Source organism: Acipenser ruthenus, chromosome 6, assembly GCF_902713425.1.
Source record: "Acipenser ruthenus chromosome 6, fAciRut3.2 maternal haplotype, whole genome shotgun sequence".
Classification (NCBI taxonomy): Eukaryota; Metazoa; Chordata; class Actinopteri; order Acipenseriformes; family Acipenseridae; genus Acipenser; species Acipenser ruthenus.
The window spans coordinates 21,587,327-21,603,837 of record NC_081194.1 but is presented as its reverse complement, the minus strand read 5'-3'; the positions used below and the strand labels follow the sequence as shown (position 1 = coordinate 21,603,837).

Below are 16,511 nucleotides of genomic sequence, written 5' to 3'. Positions count from 1 at the left end.
CAACTACAAATACAGACATACTTTGAAGATAAATAGGACAGGGGAAATTATTAAGTGAGCAACACAAGGTTAATTTATAATTCAGGTATTTTCTATTTTTGTACTGCTAATACACTTGAACACATGTGACACTTTGCGAAAGTAGACATGATGATTTTCTTAAAGAAGCATACTCTATACCTTCATGATGTGAACACTTTAAAGGGTAGGGTTTTTTCCCTATCCCTTTATGTGTGAATGTAAAGTTAATGTGCAAATGTTTAGAACATTACACTGGGAAGTTTGGAGCAACTACTACAGTTTTACTAATTGGGGCCCCCTGGAATGAATTTTCTTAAAATTATTCTATATTTGTTAATTCTATTACGAAATACCACTTAAAAATGTACTGTATGAAAATGTTTCCCAGTATTTAATGAAAGATTGTTTTAAATGCAATAAAGATTAGACAGTTTCAGTTCAGCTAAATCGTATACTAATGCTCTCGATTATGTTTGTGACAGATAGTAGACTTGGACCGTGGGGTGCTAATGAATCAGGAAGAAAAAATTCTCCAAGACTCACACGGCAACCCCCTCAGAGTACAGCTTGGAGCAGATGGGCGTAGTGTTATCGGTTTGTACTGGTATTTTAAGAGATGATCCAGAGTAAAATGGATTGACTTTCTGCCACTAACACACCTAAAGATTTCATCTGTTAATTTAGTAGTAATGTTTCTTCTAAAGTAACCCTATACATATATAGATATGTGTACAGTATATCTCAGATTTCCTCCATCTATCATCATCTAAATTATCTTTGTTATCCATTTTATTGAAAAAGCTTAATGCTAAATCCAGATTTTTTCCCCCAGATTCACCATGTATTTATTTTTTCAGCAAGGCATTACCATACATACCATAAAAAATATTTATGATATATTACAAGGACTAATCACATCAGCCCCATGTCTTCCCAGCAGCATCTTGGAAATGGATTACTGCCAATGTTGTGCTCATGTGTTTCTTTCTGCTATTAAGATCATGAAGGAACTCCATTGCTAAACCCTGATGGGCTCCCGTTGTTTGGGCATCGGCGCGATAGCAGTCCTGTGATTAGTCCTAAGGGGAAGTCTGTACTGTCAGTAGGAGGCAAGCCACTGGTTGGTTTGGAACTTCGCATAACAACAACAATTCCACCAACAACCACCACAACTACGACTACAGCTACTACCACAACTACTCCTGAGCCAACTATTATTCCAACTACAATTGAGATAACCACAGATGTCCCTACAACGCCTGCATTACCCGAATGCCCTCCAGGCACCTATTATAAAGTAGATGAAGATGGAAAACCTGTATTTGGAGGACAGGGCATACTGAATTGCTACCCAGAAGGTAGGAATGAAAAGTTTGTAGGGTTTTTTTTTTTTTTCTATCTAATCTGAACCCCTAATCCTGTAGTATGACTAAAACATATTGAAACACATTGAAAATGTACATTTGATTCCCCTACATGTCTTTATACTATATCTATTGTTTGACCATGTTTTTTTATACCCTGGCTCTTTTAAAAAGTAAGCTGTTCAAGCGGTTTGGAAGAAAACCAAGGTTGACACAGACCTGAGGTTGATGGGGAAACACAATGTAGAATTGTATTAGCTACCGGGAGGAAAGATTTTGGTCAACAAGCTGTATTTGCACATGAATTCTGTAATATCACAAGTATAATAATAACTCTATACTTTCCTTGGTAATAATAAATTTATCCCCCTCCATCAACTCAATTTTTTATAAGCGTTACCACTGACTTGTTATAACAAACTATTGTTATGATTTGTTATTTTGATACAGTACGATATAAAATGAAACTGGTCTGTGTCAAAGTTTACATCTATGAGTAATGCATGTGTGCGTCCTGCTGCCTTGAACAAATGGACCACATATACAGTACTTCTGGCACAAAACCATTCTTAACTTGACTTACTCCTAAGCAATATGTTCCTTAAACACCCTGATGTCAGTGAATGGCATGCCAATCTATCACACAACATTTTACTGAACCAGTAAAATAAATATGTATTTGGGTCATGATCCTACAACAACAAACCCCATCTACATAATAATTTCCTGGCATGTGTTAGATCTTTGTACAGGTGACAATTAATTGTTTCTTCAGTTGAAATCACTCGTCTTTGGAATTTATATACTTTCAAACGAAGACATAGATGTATACTTGACACATGACTTTCAGTAGAGCTATGCTATAATGAGCTTCCTGTTTCCTGTGAACCATTGATACCCCAGTGGTGAAAGCAAGCGGATCAAGACTAGGTCACTGCTTGCTGCAGTACCATAGCTTGTGCTGCTGTATCTGTAATAGTAATAATGAATTGTGCAACTGTAAAATTGATCTGGTATTGTCACCTCCAAAATGAGCACCAAAGCATCTACTCAGATGCAAAAGCAATTGCATTTCATTAACTCATTCATGACTTTTTGTGATCCAAAACAATGTGGAAGGAGAAGCTTTGATGGGGTCTTTTTCACTGCCTGTCAGTATTCATGCTAACAAACTAGAATTATCTTGATAAACATTTTCCTCTGAGACACAAAACTTAAACCAACAAACTGTGTATCATATTTATTTTAGTTTTAGCAGGCTTTGGAATCTTTATTTCTATATAATTTGTTATTTTAGAATGCGAATAGGAGCACTGCAATATGTGCAATGGCTCTGCTGCTTCTTCAACAGAGAGCTCCTCAGGGAGATTGAATCGATGGTAACAACCTCAACTGAGGTTTGCTGAATGGCTCCTTTAGTTACTGAATAAGGCACTGGCTGGGTATGGCTTTGTGATGCTTCTCTGCCTGTTATTGCCCTCTGGTATCACGGAGACGCACAATTTTGTTTGGTTTCATGGTTCAGACTGGCCTCTGATTTGCCTATTTTCACACTGCTTTGAGATTTCTGCCACTTGCTTCAGTTAGTGCAGACTGTTGTACATATAGTTGTGTGTTTTGAAAACAGAAACTTGAAATACAGTAGTATTGAAGTGCTCTAATGTGTAAACTACTCTTAAAGAATCTTCATTTAACTTTTATTTTATTATTTTAGAACCCTTCAGTTCAGCAGCTCTGCCATATAAAGCAGTCATTAGTGGATGGAAATTTGACATCAAGTTGCTGTTATGTCCATGATATTTTTAAAAGTGCAGATGGTTATATAATATATAGATGTGCGTGAGTAATGGGGTTTGGCAGCAGCTAAGTGCTTTGGCTAGAAATTGAAGTGTGTTAGAACTCTTTGATTTAACTGATACTCAGTGCATTGTCTCATCATGAACTGAGAAGAATCACATCGTGTCCAATATTATATTTAGTTGAGTACAAACGTATCAAGGGAATTAAAAATAAACAGCGAAGGATAATGAACAACAACTTAAGATCCGTTTAATTTATGTGAATTTAATTTTGCGAATAAGATTGTGCCATTATTGTTTATTCACAAAAAACTGTTCTTCTGCAAGTAGATTAAGGAATTAATTGGCGTGTTGGTACAGTTTTTTTTTTCTATGCCTTTGGCTTTTATTTTTTGTGTCTGTAGTCTTAAAATAGCTGAGGGTAAACGATGGTTGGTTAATTAAAAGTATTTTAAAAATATTTGTGTTTCTAAAATGTAAAAAAAAATGTAATGAAAAAATGGTTTTTGTATTTAGTCAAACACATAGGCACCAACTAAATACTGACATCAGGTTCTCTCTCATTTTATCAGTGCCTGTGGTGTTTGGAATAGGGGAAATCCGCTATATTACAGCACAGCTCGTGCTTCAAATGCTTTTTTGTATTGATCTTGGTGCTAAGGCTATAGCTATGAAATGATAAAATGTACACATATTAGATGGTGTCCATAATCTCTGGGGGAAGTGGAATGGGTAAAACCATTTTCATAGATCCACAGGGTTTAGGTGCTATCTTGTATTAGTACCTTTAAAGGTGCAGAATGATCTTTTTTTATCAATAATTGAAAATGCATCCCCTATTTAAAAAATGCTAATATTTCTAAAAGACCAGACAGATTCATTTTTCCCTTGCAGAGGCCCAGACCACTCTCCTTCCAACAACAGAAGCCCCCACAACTGAAGCTGAGGAAGGATATCCAGAAACCAGACCATTTAACACAAGTCCTTCGTCAGAGTTTGATCTAGCTGGGAAAAGACGATTTACAGGTATGTTCAGAATGACTCAGTACATTGGTCTTGGCATGTCTGTTTTTTAGGAGATATGAGGAAAGGTATTATGCAATCTCATTTACCAGAAAGCCACAACAGTAATGATTGTTAAGCTTTGCACCAAGGTATTTGTTATACATGTATTGAATACGTAACACGATGGATGATCCCCTGAATTTGTAGGTTCTAATCTTGATTTAGGATTGTGTCAGGCGTTTCTATTTTGGATTATAACAACTGCTTTATCATTAAATGTATTGTATTGGTTAGAATGTTCTTAAAACTGTTGTGTTGCGTATCAACTTAAATTGTAGAATATGTTATATAGAGACCTAGCTAAATATAGTACCCTACCAGTGAAATATACTAAGGCACACTATTAGAGAAATATACTACAAATATTAACTTGAAAGCCTATTTCTGGCCTGATAAATCCTGGATTTATGGATTTAGAAGGGTATAAATAGGCTTCAAAGTAAATAATTAAAAATCCAAATACTACTTCAATTCTGTTTATCAATCATTGTTTTGTGTTTAACAAATGTAGGTAAGAAATCAACCAATTTGTCTAAATTCCAGTACTTCACTTCCTATATATAGATGTCATCCTGTGCATAGAACTTATGAAAAAATCAACAACACTTATTTACTATGTTTAATAGTTGTTTCTGAGTACAGTCTTAGCAAACTTTAAAACCCTTTTGCCTCATGGCTCAACTTTCCCCAATAGCAATGCTTCAGTTTACCCCTGACATCCCTTAAGGCCCATATCTGAACTAGCCCAGTCTCCCTTACTAGGTTCTGTGCCACTGTTTTATTTTCTGCTTTAGAACTAGGGAATAGCGACAATTTTTTAAAAAACTCTTTACACTCTGTCCTATTTCCGCCTGTTTTTCACTGTTTTCGTTTACGTATGTTTAACTACTGGTTAGTTTGTACTGCATGCATGTAACATATCAAATGAAAGGCCACAAAATGTCCTTTCATGTTTCAGCAGGATCAGGCATACTATATGTGGTAGAGATGAGAATATAGGTATAAATAAATAAATAAATAAATAAATAAATAAATGCTTTTCCAGAAAAATCATGTTTGGTCACTGCTATATATATATATATATATATATATATATATATATATATATATATATATATATATATATATATATATATATATATTGTAATCATAGATGGCTCAAAAAAACATGTATGACGGAAATAGAAATGGGCAGCATCTTAAAAGGGTGGCAAATACAGAAAAGAAATAAAATGAAATGAAAATGTATGATGGAAGATACTGCCCATTTTTATTTCCGTCATACATTTTTCTGTATTCGCCACCCTTCTCTGTGAATTTGACATGCATCTTTGTAGATTCGCCTGCACTTTTTAACATGTCACTGACTTGCACTTTTGGGCCACTGTAGGTAAGCCCAGAGTCTGTACTTTTAAACAAGTGCTAGTGGCTTTTATGGTGCCTGGGTAATATACATGTAATGTTCAGTGCGAGTTTTAAGAGTTAATATAAATTTCCTAATGATTACATTTTAAAAATATAAAAAATGACTGATGAATCTGGTGACCTGGTTAAATGGATACTACAAGCATAAATTAACTGGTCCAAACCCATTTCATGAATTAGCAAAACAGATAAAAAAAACCTTAAGATAAAAATAGTCTGGCTCACTAAAAGAGGCAAGTGCACCTAAAACTACAATTTGAAGTAATTTCAGGAACATTTTATTATTATTTTTTTTTTTTGCTCTGATTTGCTGTTCAGTATGTCAAAGAAAACCAGCATGTAGACAAAACAAGTTGGCAAGGAATCATTATTATTATTTGTTTATATAGCAGGCACCTTTATCCAAGGTGACTTACAGTGACTAGGGTGTGTGAACTATGCATCCGCTGCAGAGTCACTTACAACTACGTCTCACCTGAAAGACAGAGCACAAGGAGGTGAAGTGACTTGCTCAGGGTCACACAATGAGTCAGTGGCTGAGGTGGGATTTGAACTGGGGACCTCCTAGTTACAAGCCCTTTTCTTTAACCACTGGACCACACAGCCTCCTGAGATGATCGATTGCTCCTACGATTCACATAAATGTAGCTACTACATTCCACACATCTGAAATTAATTAAAATATTTGAATAAAAGCAGCAATTTTCCATTGACTGAGAACAAATATCTGAAAATCTGTGCATTCAGGTTTCTGTAATTTGTAGAAACAGTTGCAGTGGTGCAACATCCTTCATGTAGATGTTTTCTTGTGCTAATTCTGTCAGTCTGGAATCTGAACCCTGTTTTAGAGGTCAGACTTAAAACAATCACAGACAGAAAAGAGTGGTTAAATTTCTCAGTGGATTTTTATTTGTCTATGTAATAGGGAGATGTTACATACGTGGGCGTCACTGAATAATACTGAGTCAGACACAGAGCATTGGGTGTTGACACGCCGCACAGGTGCGCAGATTTAATTTTGATACAAGTGCTGACACTAGGGTACCAGCAATGGTAGCCCTAGTGTCACATTTAATAAAGAAAACAAAACAAAACAAATCAAGCAGTCAAATGGTGACCGCTAGAAGAAACATCCCGCTTTCATTCTATACACTGTTTGGGATCAGCCTCCTCCAAACTGACCTACTTCTGGGCCCCTGGAGTCCCAGCCTTCTCACGGCAACTCCTGCTTCTTCACATGGCCTCGGCTGGGCAATGCCTTCACAAGCACCGCCTTGCAGTTGAAGCATTTCGTAGTAGTTAATACTGCAGAGCGGACACTCTCCTGGGTTGTGGTAACGTGTGCAAGGGTAGATGCTCCAAGGGTTAGTGCTGGCTCCAGCTTCAGCTGCCGGGTTGATATGAGTTTGCAACACAACATGAAACAAAACACAACCATCATTCACTCAGCACCCGTCTGTATGGCTATGGCCATGAAGTAGCCTCAAACTGTGGCACAGTTTTTTGAGCTTCGGGCACGCCTCCCAGCTAATCCTGACCTCCCGATCAGCTCAGCACCAGACGAGCATACCTGCTCAATTACAGCTGCTTCTTTACTTCCTTCGCAACGCGTCTCCTGTTGCACATCCCAGCTGCTTCCATAAAGGCACACGTGCACACAAGAACCAGCAACAGGGTCTCCTTATCATAGTCTACTTTAAACAGTCTGATTGGTGATTGGAACAACAGTATCTTATTAGTGTACATGTTTTATTTCAGTCTCTATGCACTTGTTATAGGTGAGGAGACCATCTTCTTAATGTTTAATCAAATAAATAAATGCACACCTGTGTTTTTGTGGGAATAACAACTGGATGTTGATCATACAGTGAAGATCATACCATTTCGTAACCAGTTCTGCAGTATAAATAGTGTTCCGCATTTTCTCCATGCCACATTCTCACATTGGCAGGGATAGGAATTAAACCCATCCCTGCCAACCACCACCACCAACACACAAATCTAACATTATTTAGACACAGGGTTCTGCTCAGCCACAGAAGCAACAAATAAATTCATCTTAAAATAGATAAAAGGAATTTCAACCTGTGAAAATCAATGCATGCTGCTGAAAAGTGCCAGGTCAGACTACTAGATTATTTCTAGTGGCTCCTCTCAGCAGTAAATCCTGTCAGCATGTGCATATCTGAAACAGGTTGCAGGCATAGTTCACAGAAAGACAGAAAGATCTATTGAGTGTCTCAGTAATCAAAAACAGGTCACATTCAGTTTCTTTATCCCGGCTGATTGAAAGAAAAAGTGTATTTGGTTGATTTTGTATTTGAAAACACTGAAAAAAAAAGAATTCAGAAACTACAGTACTGTATCAGACTAATGTATTATTTTGATGAAACATATGTGTTGGGATTATTTTGGTTTGTGAACCTTTTATTAGGCTACACTTCTTACATAGTGTGTTTATTAAATCAACTTTTTGTATGGAGACAATATGGAAACAAATAATCATATTGCATCGGCGTTTCAGAAAGTAGGTGTAAATCCTGCATTTACCAATTTGCTTCATCCTACATTAAGTACGACCCATGGATTTTCAGAAGACTTTAGAAGACATGAGTCAGGCTATTGTACATAGTGTAATTCTGAAGTTTCTGAATGAAGCATCCAGGTGCTTAATAATGAAACAAATGTGCAGCTATTGAAAATGATGGTCCTATTTATATATTTGTGTATCATGCAAACCAATGCAATCAAGTGTTTTTGGTTTTTTTTTTTGGTGTATCAGTATTGCTTATAATGTGTTTTGAACAAGCTGTTATTTTCCAGGAAAAAAATGGAACGGGAGATTACACATGTGCGACTTATAAACTGTTTGTTATGGTAAATGTCAGATCTGCCGACATGTGTCTGACATTCATAACAATGTAATTTCGAGCTCCGAAACAAGGCCAAGACTTTCTGGTGTCAATGCTAGGTCTCAGATAATAAACATTTTTAAAATTCCAGTTATTCACACTTGTTAGTTTATGTTTTAAGTAATAACAGTTTTTTGGCACAAGTGCAATTGTATTACAAGTCAAATGTGATGAAAGTTCAATGATTTCCTAAAGGTCCATATTTATCTTATATAAAAAATACTGCTTATGTTTAAACATTGTAAAACAACTGAATTAACCCTCTGATTTTTCACACTAGTTTTGTAACATAATAGCATCATCTACCGCATTCATACATAGGAGGCATATAATTGGTTCCACTAATACACTGGAAAGAACTCGTTGTTTTTTCCATTCTTCCAGCTCCATATGTGAACTACATCCGTAAGGACCCTGGGGCCCCCTGCTCATTAACTGAGGCATTGGAATACCTTCAAGTGGATATCCTGGAAGATCTCTTTTCAAAAGATAGGAATAATCAGCCACCCAAAAATAAGCCCCACAATATCACTGTGGTAGCCATGGAAGGCTGCCACTCCTTCGTCATCCTGGACTGGGCACGCCCTGTGAAAGGCGACATGGTATCAGGTACAATGACCAAGACAATCATTTTGTTGGTTTCAGTCTTCTTCATAACTAACAAACACTCAAGTGCTGAATTTAGAAATACTAAAAAAAACATAATCCATTCAATGACAAACATTTTGACTAGAAGTCTTTCTCAGTGTCTTCAGACTTCTTCTTTATGAGGAGTGCAAATGTAACCAGGCTTTGCTTTGGTTGAATGCATAATATTACACAGTTTTGCAGCCTGGAGGACCAAAAGACTTGCTCCTATAGCTACACTAGGCTCTCTTGGCTCCCAATTCCTTCCTTTAGCTGTGAGACTCAACCTGCTCCATTGTGTAATACTTATGACTGAGATGAGAATGGTAAAAATAAATGTAGTTCTTAATACCTACTATAAACAACAATGGTAATAAATACCCTTCTACAAAACTTTTCACAGAACCAGGTGAGATCCCACAGTACATATGTCTTTCCACACTACAAAAACAGCAACACAGACTATGGAATGCACAGTTCATACAGCAGTAATGGTGCAACATATTTTCTTTGGCAGATGAAAAGAAGTTCACACAAAGGCAAAAAAGCTTTTGATCCAGAGTCTTGTATTTATTTGTATTTATTACCCATCTAAGTAATGTTAGTGGAAGGTGCAAAGCTTTTCCAGATGCTGTTACCATTCTTGATAAACCGAGTGTTGATGCGTTGTCTATATTTTAAAGCCAACATGTCCCAATTAGTAAAGCTGTCTTTTACTGGGTTTAGAATGGTATTTAAACTTAAACTAACATAGCCAGGTGTGTTGGATTCGAGCCAGCCTAAAACATTGATTGATCTAGATAAGTGGAAAAATGTCATGCAAAACTTTCTAGATAATGTATTACGTGATGAGATTTATTATGTCATGCTAATTCCTGTATTTTCCATTATTTAATAAGGTTACCATCTAAACAAGATATTACCTAATGTCCATTAAAACTTACTTTACCCGTAAACGTATTGCAACCTTTCAACCTTAATACTGCTATGTGTTTAAGTTGGATGCATTTCATTGGTCGACACAACCTACAAGGCGACTTTACAAGTAACTCATTTTTAAAGAATTTTCTCAAATTAGGGATATTGCTGTTGCTTAAACTATTCATATGATGAAAGTTGATTTTCTTACCTGATAGAAAATGTTTCCTGATGTTTGATATAGTTAAAGCAGTTATTGTTTCTACACTTCATTAGAAACAAATGCAAAGTCTGACTTCCATTTTTTTCAATCAACAGGGTATATGGTACACAGCGCCTCCTATGATGACATTCTGAATAACAGGTGGTCAACCAAAAACTCCAATGAGACCCATTTAGCTGTGGAGAACTTGAAGCCAAACTCAAGGTTTGTTGCAATGCCTTATCTACTTCATGAACACATTTGAAACAGTTTACAATAAAATAAACATGCTAAACAACAGCATGTCATAATATGAAAAGGCTTTGGGTTGCAAAGAGACAATGGGCCCCATTTTACACAGTGGGAAATTGCCCACGTCATGCAGTACATTTACTATGGAGTGGGCAATTTGCCCACAGTGAAAAATGTTGGACGATGAGACTAACGTTGGCAGATAAATGTATGATACCAATAAAGTGGATTATATAGCTATATTTATACTCATGGCGGTCTGATCCAGTGATGAATTTAGCAGCTGTATGTAATCATGGAGAGCACAAGCACATGTGATGCTGCCAAGCCCCAATCTAAGGCAGAGTCATGTTTAGGAGAAGGTAGTTACGATGCATGGACCATGAAAAATAGTTAACCAAATACAGGAGATTCATCCCGAGGTGAAAAACGGAAGATAAATGGGTGTGCTTTGATGTTGCCCAATATGGACTAAACACAAACAGGTCTGGCATTCATCACCCATAATAATATAGTGACTGTTATTTTCTTACCTGAAACTGTCAACTTCTTCCCATAGGATGTCCATCTAAACCAAAATCAAAGTCAGAAGAGGAATTAAGTCATTGTAAAAACTAGCAAGAAACAACTTCTTACAAGAAGGGGCAGTTACATTTTTATTTTTATTTAATATTTAGTCCTTTCTGAAAATGTGCAACGTGTCCTTGTTTCCAAAGCAAAACAAACATGAATTGAAACTATGAACAGCTTGATCCTGTTTGCAACATAGGAGTGAGCTGCCCATATACACCACAGCACCTCTTCATATTTAAGAAATTAGATCATATTTTGCAGTCATACAGTTGTCCAGTAGTAAAGCTACTGTACTCTCCTCAGAGGGTATTGTTTTTCAAGATCAGAATGACTGGGGTACTTCAAATTAAGGTGAAGTTGTGCAGTTATTCTGCAAATAATTAGTTAAAAATGTGTTTGAGAATTGTAGAAAAAATGACAAATGCAAAACCAAGCTTTAAGCAGTTTTCCTTGTGTAGATTGTGGCTAAACCAATCATACTGTAGTGTGTGGTGAACTACTATATTTTGTGAGACAGAAAAAATGAAGCTGGAGAGTCTCCATGATAATAGGTTTCCACAATATGTTTGTTTGATACCCTGCAAGAGCAAGGAAAGATGAACCTTAGAACATACAGTATGAATCAGCAAGTGACAACAATAAGATTTAGAAGATTGTATTTCTTCAAATAGCGCACACACGGTAATAAAACCAATTCCCACAGTCTGATCCCTATTATGGTGATTTATTTAACGGAATTCATTATTGTTGAACATGCACATTATTTTCAATCTAGAAAGCATGATCCGAGAAGAGGTCTAAGATTGAAACCTGATGTACTGAAGTTTGTGGACTTTCGATATAATGAGTGAATTATAGTATGTCTGGACTTTCTTATCATGAAACTGTAGAACAATTTGAAAGAACTTAATGATGAAAATGCATTTGTAACTTTGATTTTATTTTACTTTTCAAACCAACAACGCAGTTAATTGTATACTAACTTGAACAGATAAGAGCTCAAATTGATGGCACATGTCAGAAACAGGTCAGTTTTGTTAATTAAGATAAAAATGGCAGAGAAAAACATATAGCTGTCCAAGAATAAAAAATGTGCCCTTTTCATCACTCCTTAAGATTATTTAGTTCAACTTGTCATTTCTAATTACAGATAATCCACATTAAAATGAAAACTGACAAAAGTAAAACTACTGTATAGCTGCACTCTCTTCTACTGTATTTTTCTGCAAGTACTGCATTATTTTCCCTCGCAATATTTCACATGTACCTGTTCAACAGTTCCAGTAAAGCAGGATGGCACATTGTTGAATAATTTTCAGTTAAAACATAAATGCAAATTAGCAGTTATGCAAATCAAAAAACATCAGCAAAGCTTGTGCGCATAATCAGGAAAGAAACAGGTTTCCATTAAAACCTATTTTTAGTGTAGTATTTGACCATTGTGATGACATAATGGCAGATGCCCCTACCCTTCTGGGTGTCTTAAGATTCCAAACTTCCGGATCATATAATTATACATATGCTACCCATGTATATTCCGTGCCGATTTTCCATCCGACATCGCCACCTGTATGATACATTTGCTAACTGCATGCCAGATAAACCGAGCTATACAGCAAATCATTTAAGCATGATTTTTTTTCCCCCTAAATTCTTAATTACAATATTAAGCATTAGATCACTGAGACACTATTATGTCCTTATTACTTATTCAAAATGCTGAACCAATTAAATGTTTCTGATTGAGCAGGTTGGATTGAAACAGCTGATGATGTGAATTCAGAAGACATTTTGACAGGAAGACCCGATGCATAACCGATGTGAAATGAAAATAACTGGTCAAAACTGATTTATGACCATGGATATGTAAATACAATTATCAAAACAATCATGATTATGTTGAAAAAGATATTAAGTGGATATGTGGAATAAAGCAGAAAGCTAGCAAAAGTAATGCATTGTTTTAAACACCACGACACTTTAATTTGTCATTCTAACTTTTGACTTTGTAAACCAAGCTTCTTATTTTTGGCAAGCAGACCTCTGGGCAAGATCATCTGTAGGTTGGAGCTTCTGGTGTGATGGAGACTTTTTTGCATAAAAATCCAAAGTACAGAAAGAAAATTGCACGCTAGCCTGTTTCTATTTTTTCCCCCGTCTTCGATAAATGTCTGCATATTCATTATGCATCGTGTGGGAATCTCAACCAAAAAATGCACAATGCGTTTCCCATCAAAACTATGTCCTTATTTACCAAAATCAGCTGTTTCCATTTGGCTTGTCGCATGTTGTTAAACAAGCCTATGAAACCAGTTTAATGTGTGTTGCAGAGTTCTAAGTAGGAACTAAACCCAATGTAATGTATCTACACGGAGCTGCACAATAAAGACAAACCATGAATTCAAGTCAGCCTTGAAAGGTGTGGTTTGAAAAAGCTAAGCCAGCACACTAGATGGAGCCAACAGAGGCAATTCTTTTCCAATTGAACTAAATACCTTAGAAGTGGTTACTTTGCCCCAAACAAATATCATTTTAAAAGATTTTATAAAAAAGAATGTTTATATTATTGTTAGTTTGGACTGTTTCTTACTGGGTTCCTGGAGTTTCAGTAATGTGCTTTCAATTTAAATCCAGAATTGTTGACTTTATTTAATTTGTGCTAGTAATAAAATGTAGTGAACTAAAATGTATATAGTATTATTATCTCACCACAGCATGAGCCCAGCTAACACTGCACAGCAGAAAAGATTGTTAACACTTCAGACTGGAGCCATGTTTACAAAGCTCTAGTTATATAAATAAATAAAGTTGATGCCCTTTGGGAATAGGCACAGTAGTTTCTTCCATTTTATTACTTGTCCATCCATTGTAAATGAAAGCCTTTCCTTGATATTGGACAGTGACCCAGTTTCATGCATTCAGTTGGTCCTTTTTGTTTGTCCCAGAAGTTATTATAAGGTTCTATCTTTTTAAAACTGCATTCCATGTTGCTACATGGGTGCATGGGCACATGGGTGGCAATAGGGCCGTTAGCCTGTGTTTTAACACCTCAAACAAGCCATGAGTAACAACACTCACAGTAATAGGTCATGAAACAAATATGGTCTTTAATGTGTATTTTGAATATTTTTTCATGACAACTGAGCTGCACTGTTGATTTGGCTTCATACTATCATATAGTATGAAATATCATTGAGGGGATTACATTTTGTACCTAATCATTCTTGCCAACATTTTCAAATTAATTTAGTTACCCATATTCTATTAAAGCCCCATTACAGGTCTGCTTGAAAAACAAGCAGTCTGTTCTATGGGCACTGAAATCAAATGTTAGATTTTTATATCATCCTGACCACAGTTTTGGAAAGAAAGTCGTTAAATTAGGACTTATTTTTAATTTATATGAAAAAGAGACTAAATGTCTAATCTTTTTTTAGGTATTACTTCAAAGTTCAGGCAAAGAACAATTTTGGTCTTGGACCTATCAGTGACACATTTACATACGTAACTGAATCAGGTAAGTACAGTGTCTATTTATTGTAAGGCATTTTCATTGTAAGGTCTAGATAAGCCTTTAAGAGAAAAGGGCAAATTAAATATGTTCAATGTGGTATAATTTCACCCTTATATTCATAATATTGGTATGAGGCTTTATTTTTTTTCATAATCAATCAGATTCTGCTGTATAGATGGCCCTGATCGAGCAACCCCAACTTTAATCTGAAAATCAAGTTTTCACATTTTCCATAATCATTTTGCTTGATACATTTTGTCTTGTACATACACAGATACAACTGAATACATTTGAATACCTTGCATGCTGAAGAAAATAATAAACAAATAATGCAAAATACTACCTTTTAGTAAACAAGTAGAGCTTAATCTCATGGTCTCTTGAACCAGGCAAGACTTTAGGAAGATAGACAGATATTCAGACTAAGCATGAGCATTAGTTATGAGATGCTAAATGGTGTTGGTGTGACCAGCTTTGACTTACTTTGTCATATTACCTGAAATTGAATTGGAACTGAGCATAGGTGACAGAAAAGTTTCATCTGAAACTAATAAAATATTTGGGATTTGTTTATTTTACAGATGACCCACTGCTGATAGTCAGGCCTCCTGGTAAGTATCTACAGTACAGGCAGTATTTCTTTTCTTTTTTGATCCAACAAAGAATAATTAAATGGAATTTCAACAGCATATATTCATTCTGTGTAGAAGGCTCCTCTGAGAGCATTCATTCGTCATTCCATAAACAACACGCCCAATGATCAGATAGAAAGGGCTTTATATTTTACCTCAATCCATTCGTCCCTGTTGTGTGTCGGAGTTCTCCTCCTCCCCAGCCTTCACATGTTTTTCAGCTTTGTTGAAGATGGAGGGCAGCTAGCCCCGCTCCGCCCGTCCCATGGCTTCCCTACAGTTAGCCTCTCCATTATCAGCAAGCCCAATTATGGGCAGGGGTACCTTGAAGGGCGAGGTCAAATGCCAAAGATGTAATGAAAATATGTATAACATAGTATTGTCTAAGCCTTAAATATTGTTCTTCTATCACATTTGTTTTTTCTGACTGAATTTGTAAAGACTAGTTTCTGTAATACCAATGCATTGTATCTATATACAGTATACTGAATGGCAATATATGTATAATTTGTAGGAGGAGAACCTATTTGGATTCCTTTCTCCTTCAAGTATACCTCGACCGGCAGCGAATGTAAAGGGAGTCAATATGTGAAGCGTACCTGGTACAAAAAATTTGTTGGTGTTGTCCTTTGCAACTCATTACGGTACAAAATCTTCATGGGAGACGGTTTGAAAGGTAGGGTGATGTTAAACTTTGAATTATATTTAACCAGTCTTATAAGATCTGTAAAGTTTACATACATACTAAATAAAGCGTGAGTAAAAGTTTAAGGAAGCTTGGGCTTTTGAGCATTAAAGAATGCATTTGCTCTCCAGCTTACTAATACTATGCAATAGAAATATGCACATTCTGTACAAAAATATGTGTCTACATGTTTTTCCTTTGAACTTTCTGAAGTCACAGAAGAATATGCATAAATAGCATTTCATCCTTAATTATTAAACACTCTATAGTGCTGAATTTAGACATATTAAATGAAATAAAAGCAGTGAAGGCACATATAGAGGGTCCATATAATTCCAAAACAGGCGCAAGGTCATTGTGAAATGTATTCTGAAACTTTCATAGGAGGGCAGGCGAGTAAAATAATATCAAACTTTGTTGTAGATTGGTGCAAAATCAATAGTTATCTTGTTAACAATTTAGGGAGTGTGACAGACTGTTTAAGATAAGAAAGTGAATGAGTGAATGTACAGGTTTAAAATA

At 35.9% G+C, this 16,511-nt stretch overlaps 1 protein-coding gene across 2 annotated transcripts in view; it reads left to right on the top strand.

Annotated features, from left to right (window-relative positions):
• LOC117411378 (fibronectin type III domain-containing protein 1-like) overlaps positions 1-16,511 on the top strand; it is a 47,993-nt gene that overhangs the window by 29,241 nt on the left and 2,241 nt on the right. For both annotated transcript variants that reach the window (XM_034018785.3, XM_034018784.3), the window contains 8 exons: positions 504-615; positions 1,020-1,379; positions 4,079-4,210; positions 8,971-9,195; positions 10,450-10,558; positions 14,596-14,675; positions 15,254-15,283; positions 15,819-15,980. In XM_034018785.3, the coding sequence (XP_033874676.3) occupies positions 504-615; positions 1,020-1,379; positions 4,079-4,210; positions 8,971-9,195; positions 10,450-10,558; positions 14,596-14,675; positions 15,254-15,283; positions 15,819-15,980 (1,210 nt within the window). The remainder of the gene's footprint in view (positions 1-503; positions 616-1,019; positions 1,380-4,078; positions 4,211-8,970; positions 9,196-10,449; positions 10,559-14,595; positions 14,676-15,253; positions 15,284-15,818; positions 15,981-16,511) is intronic.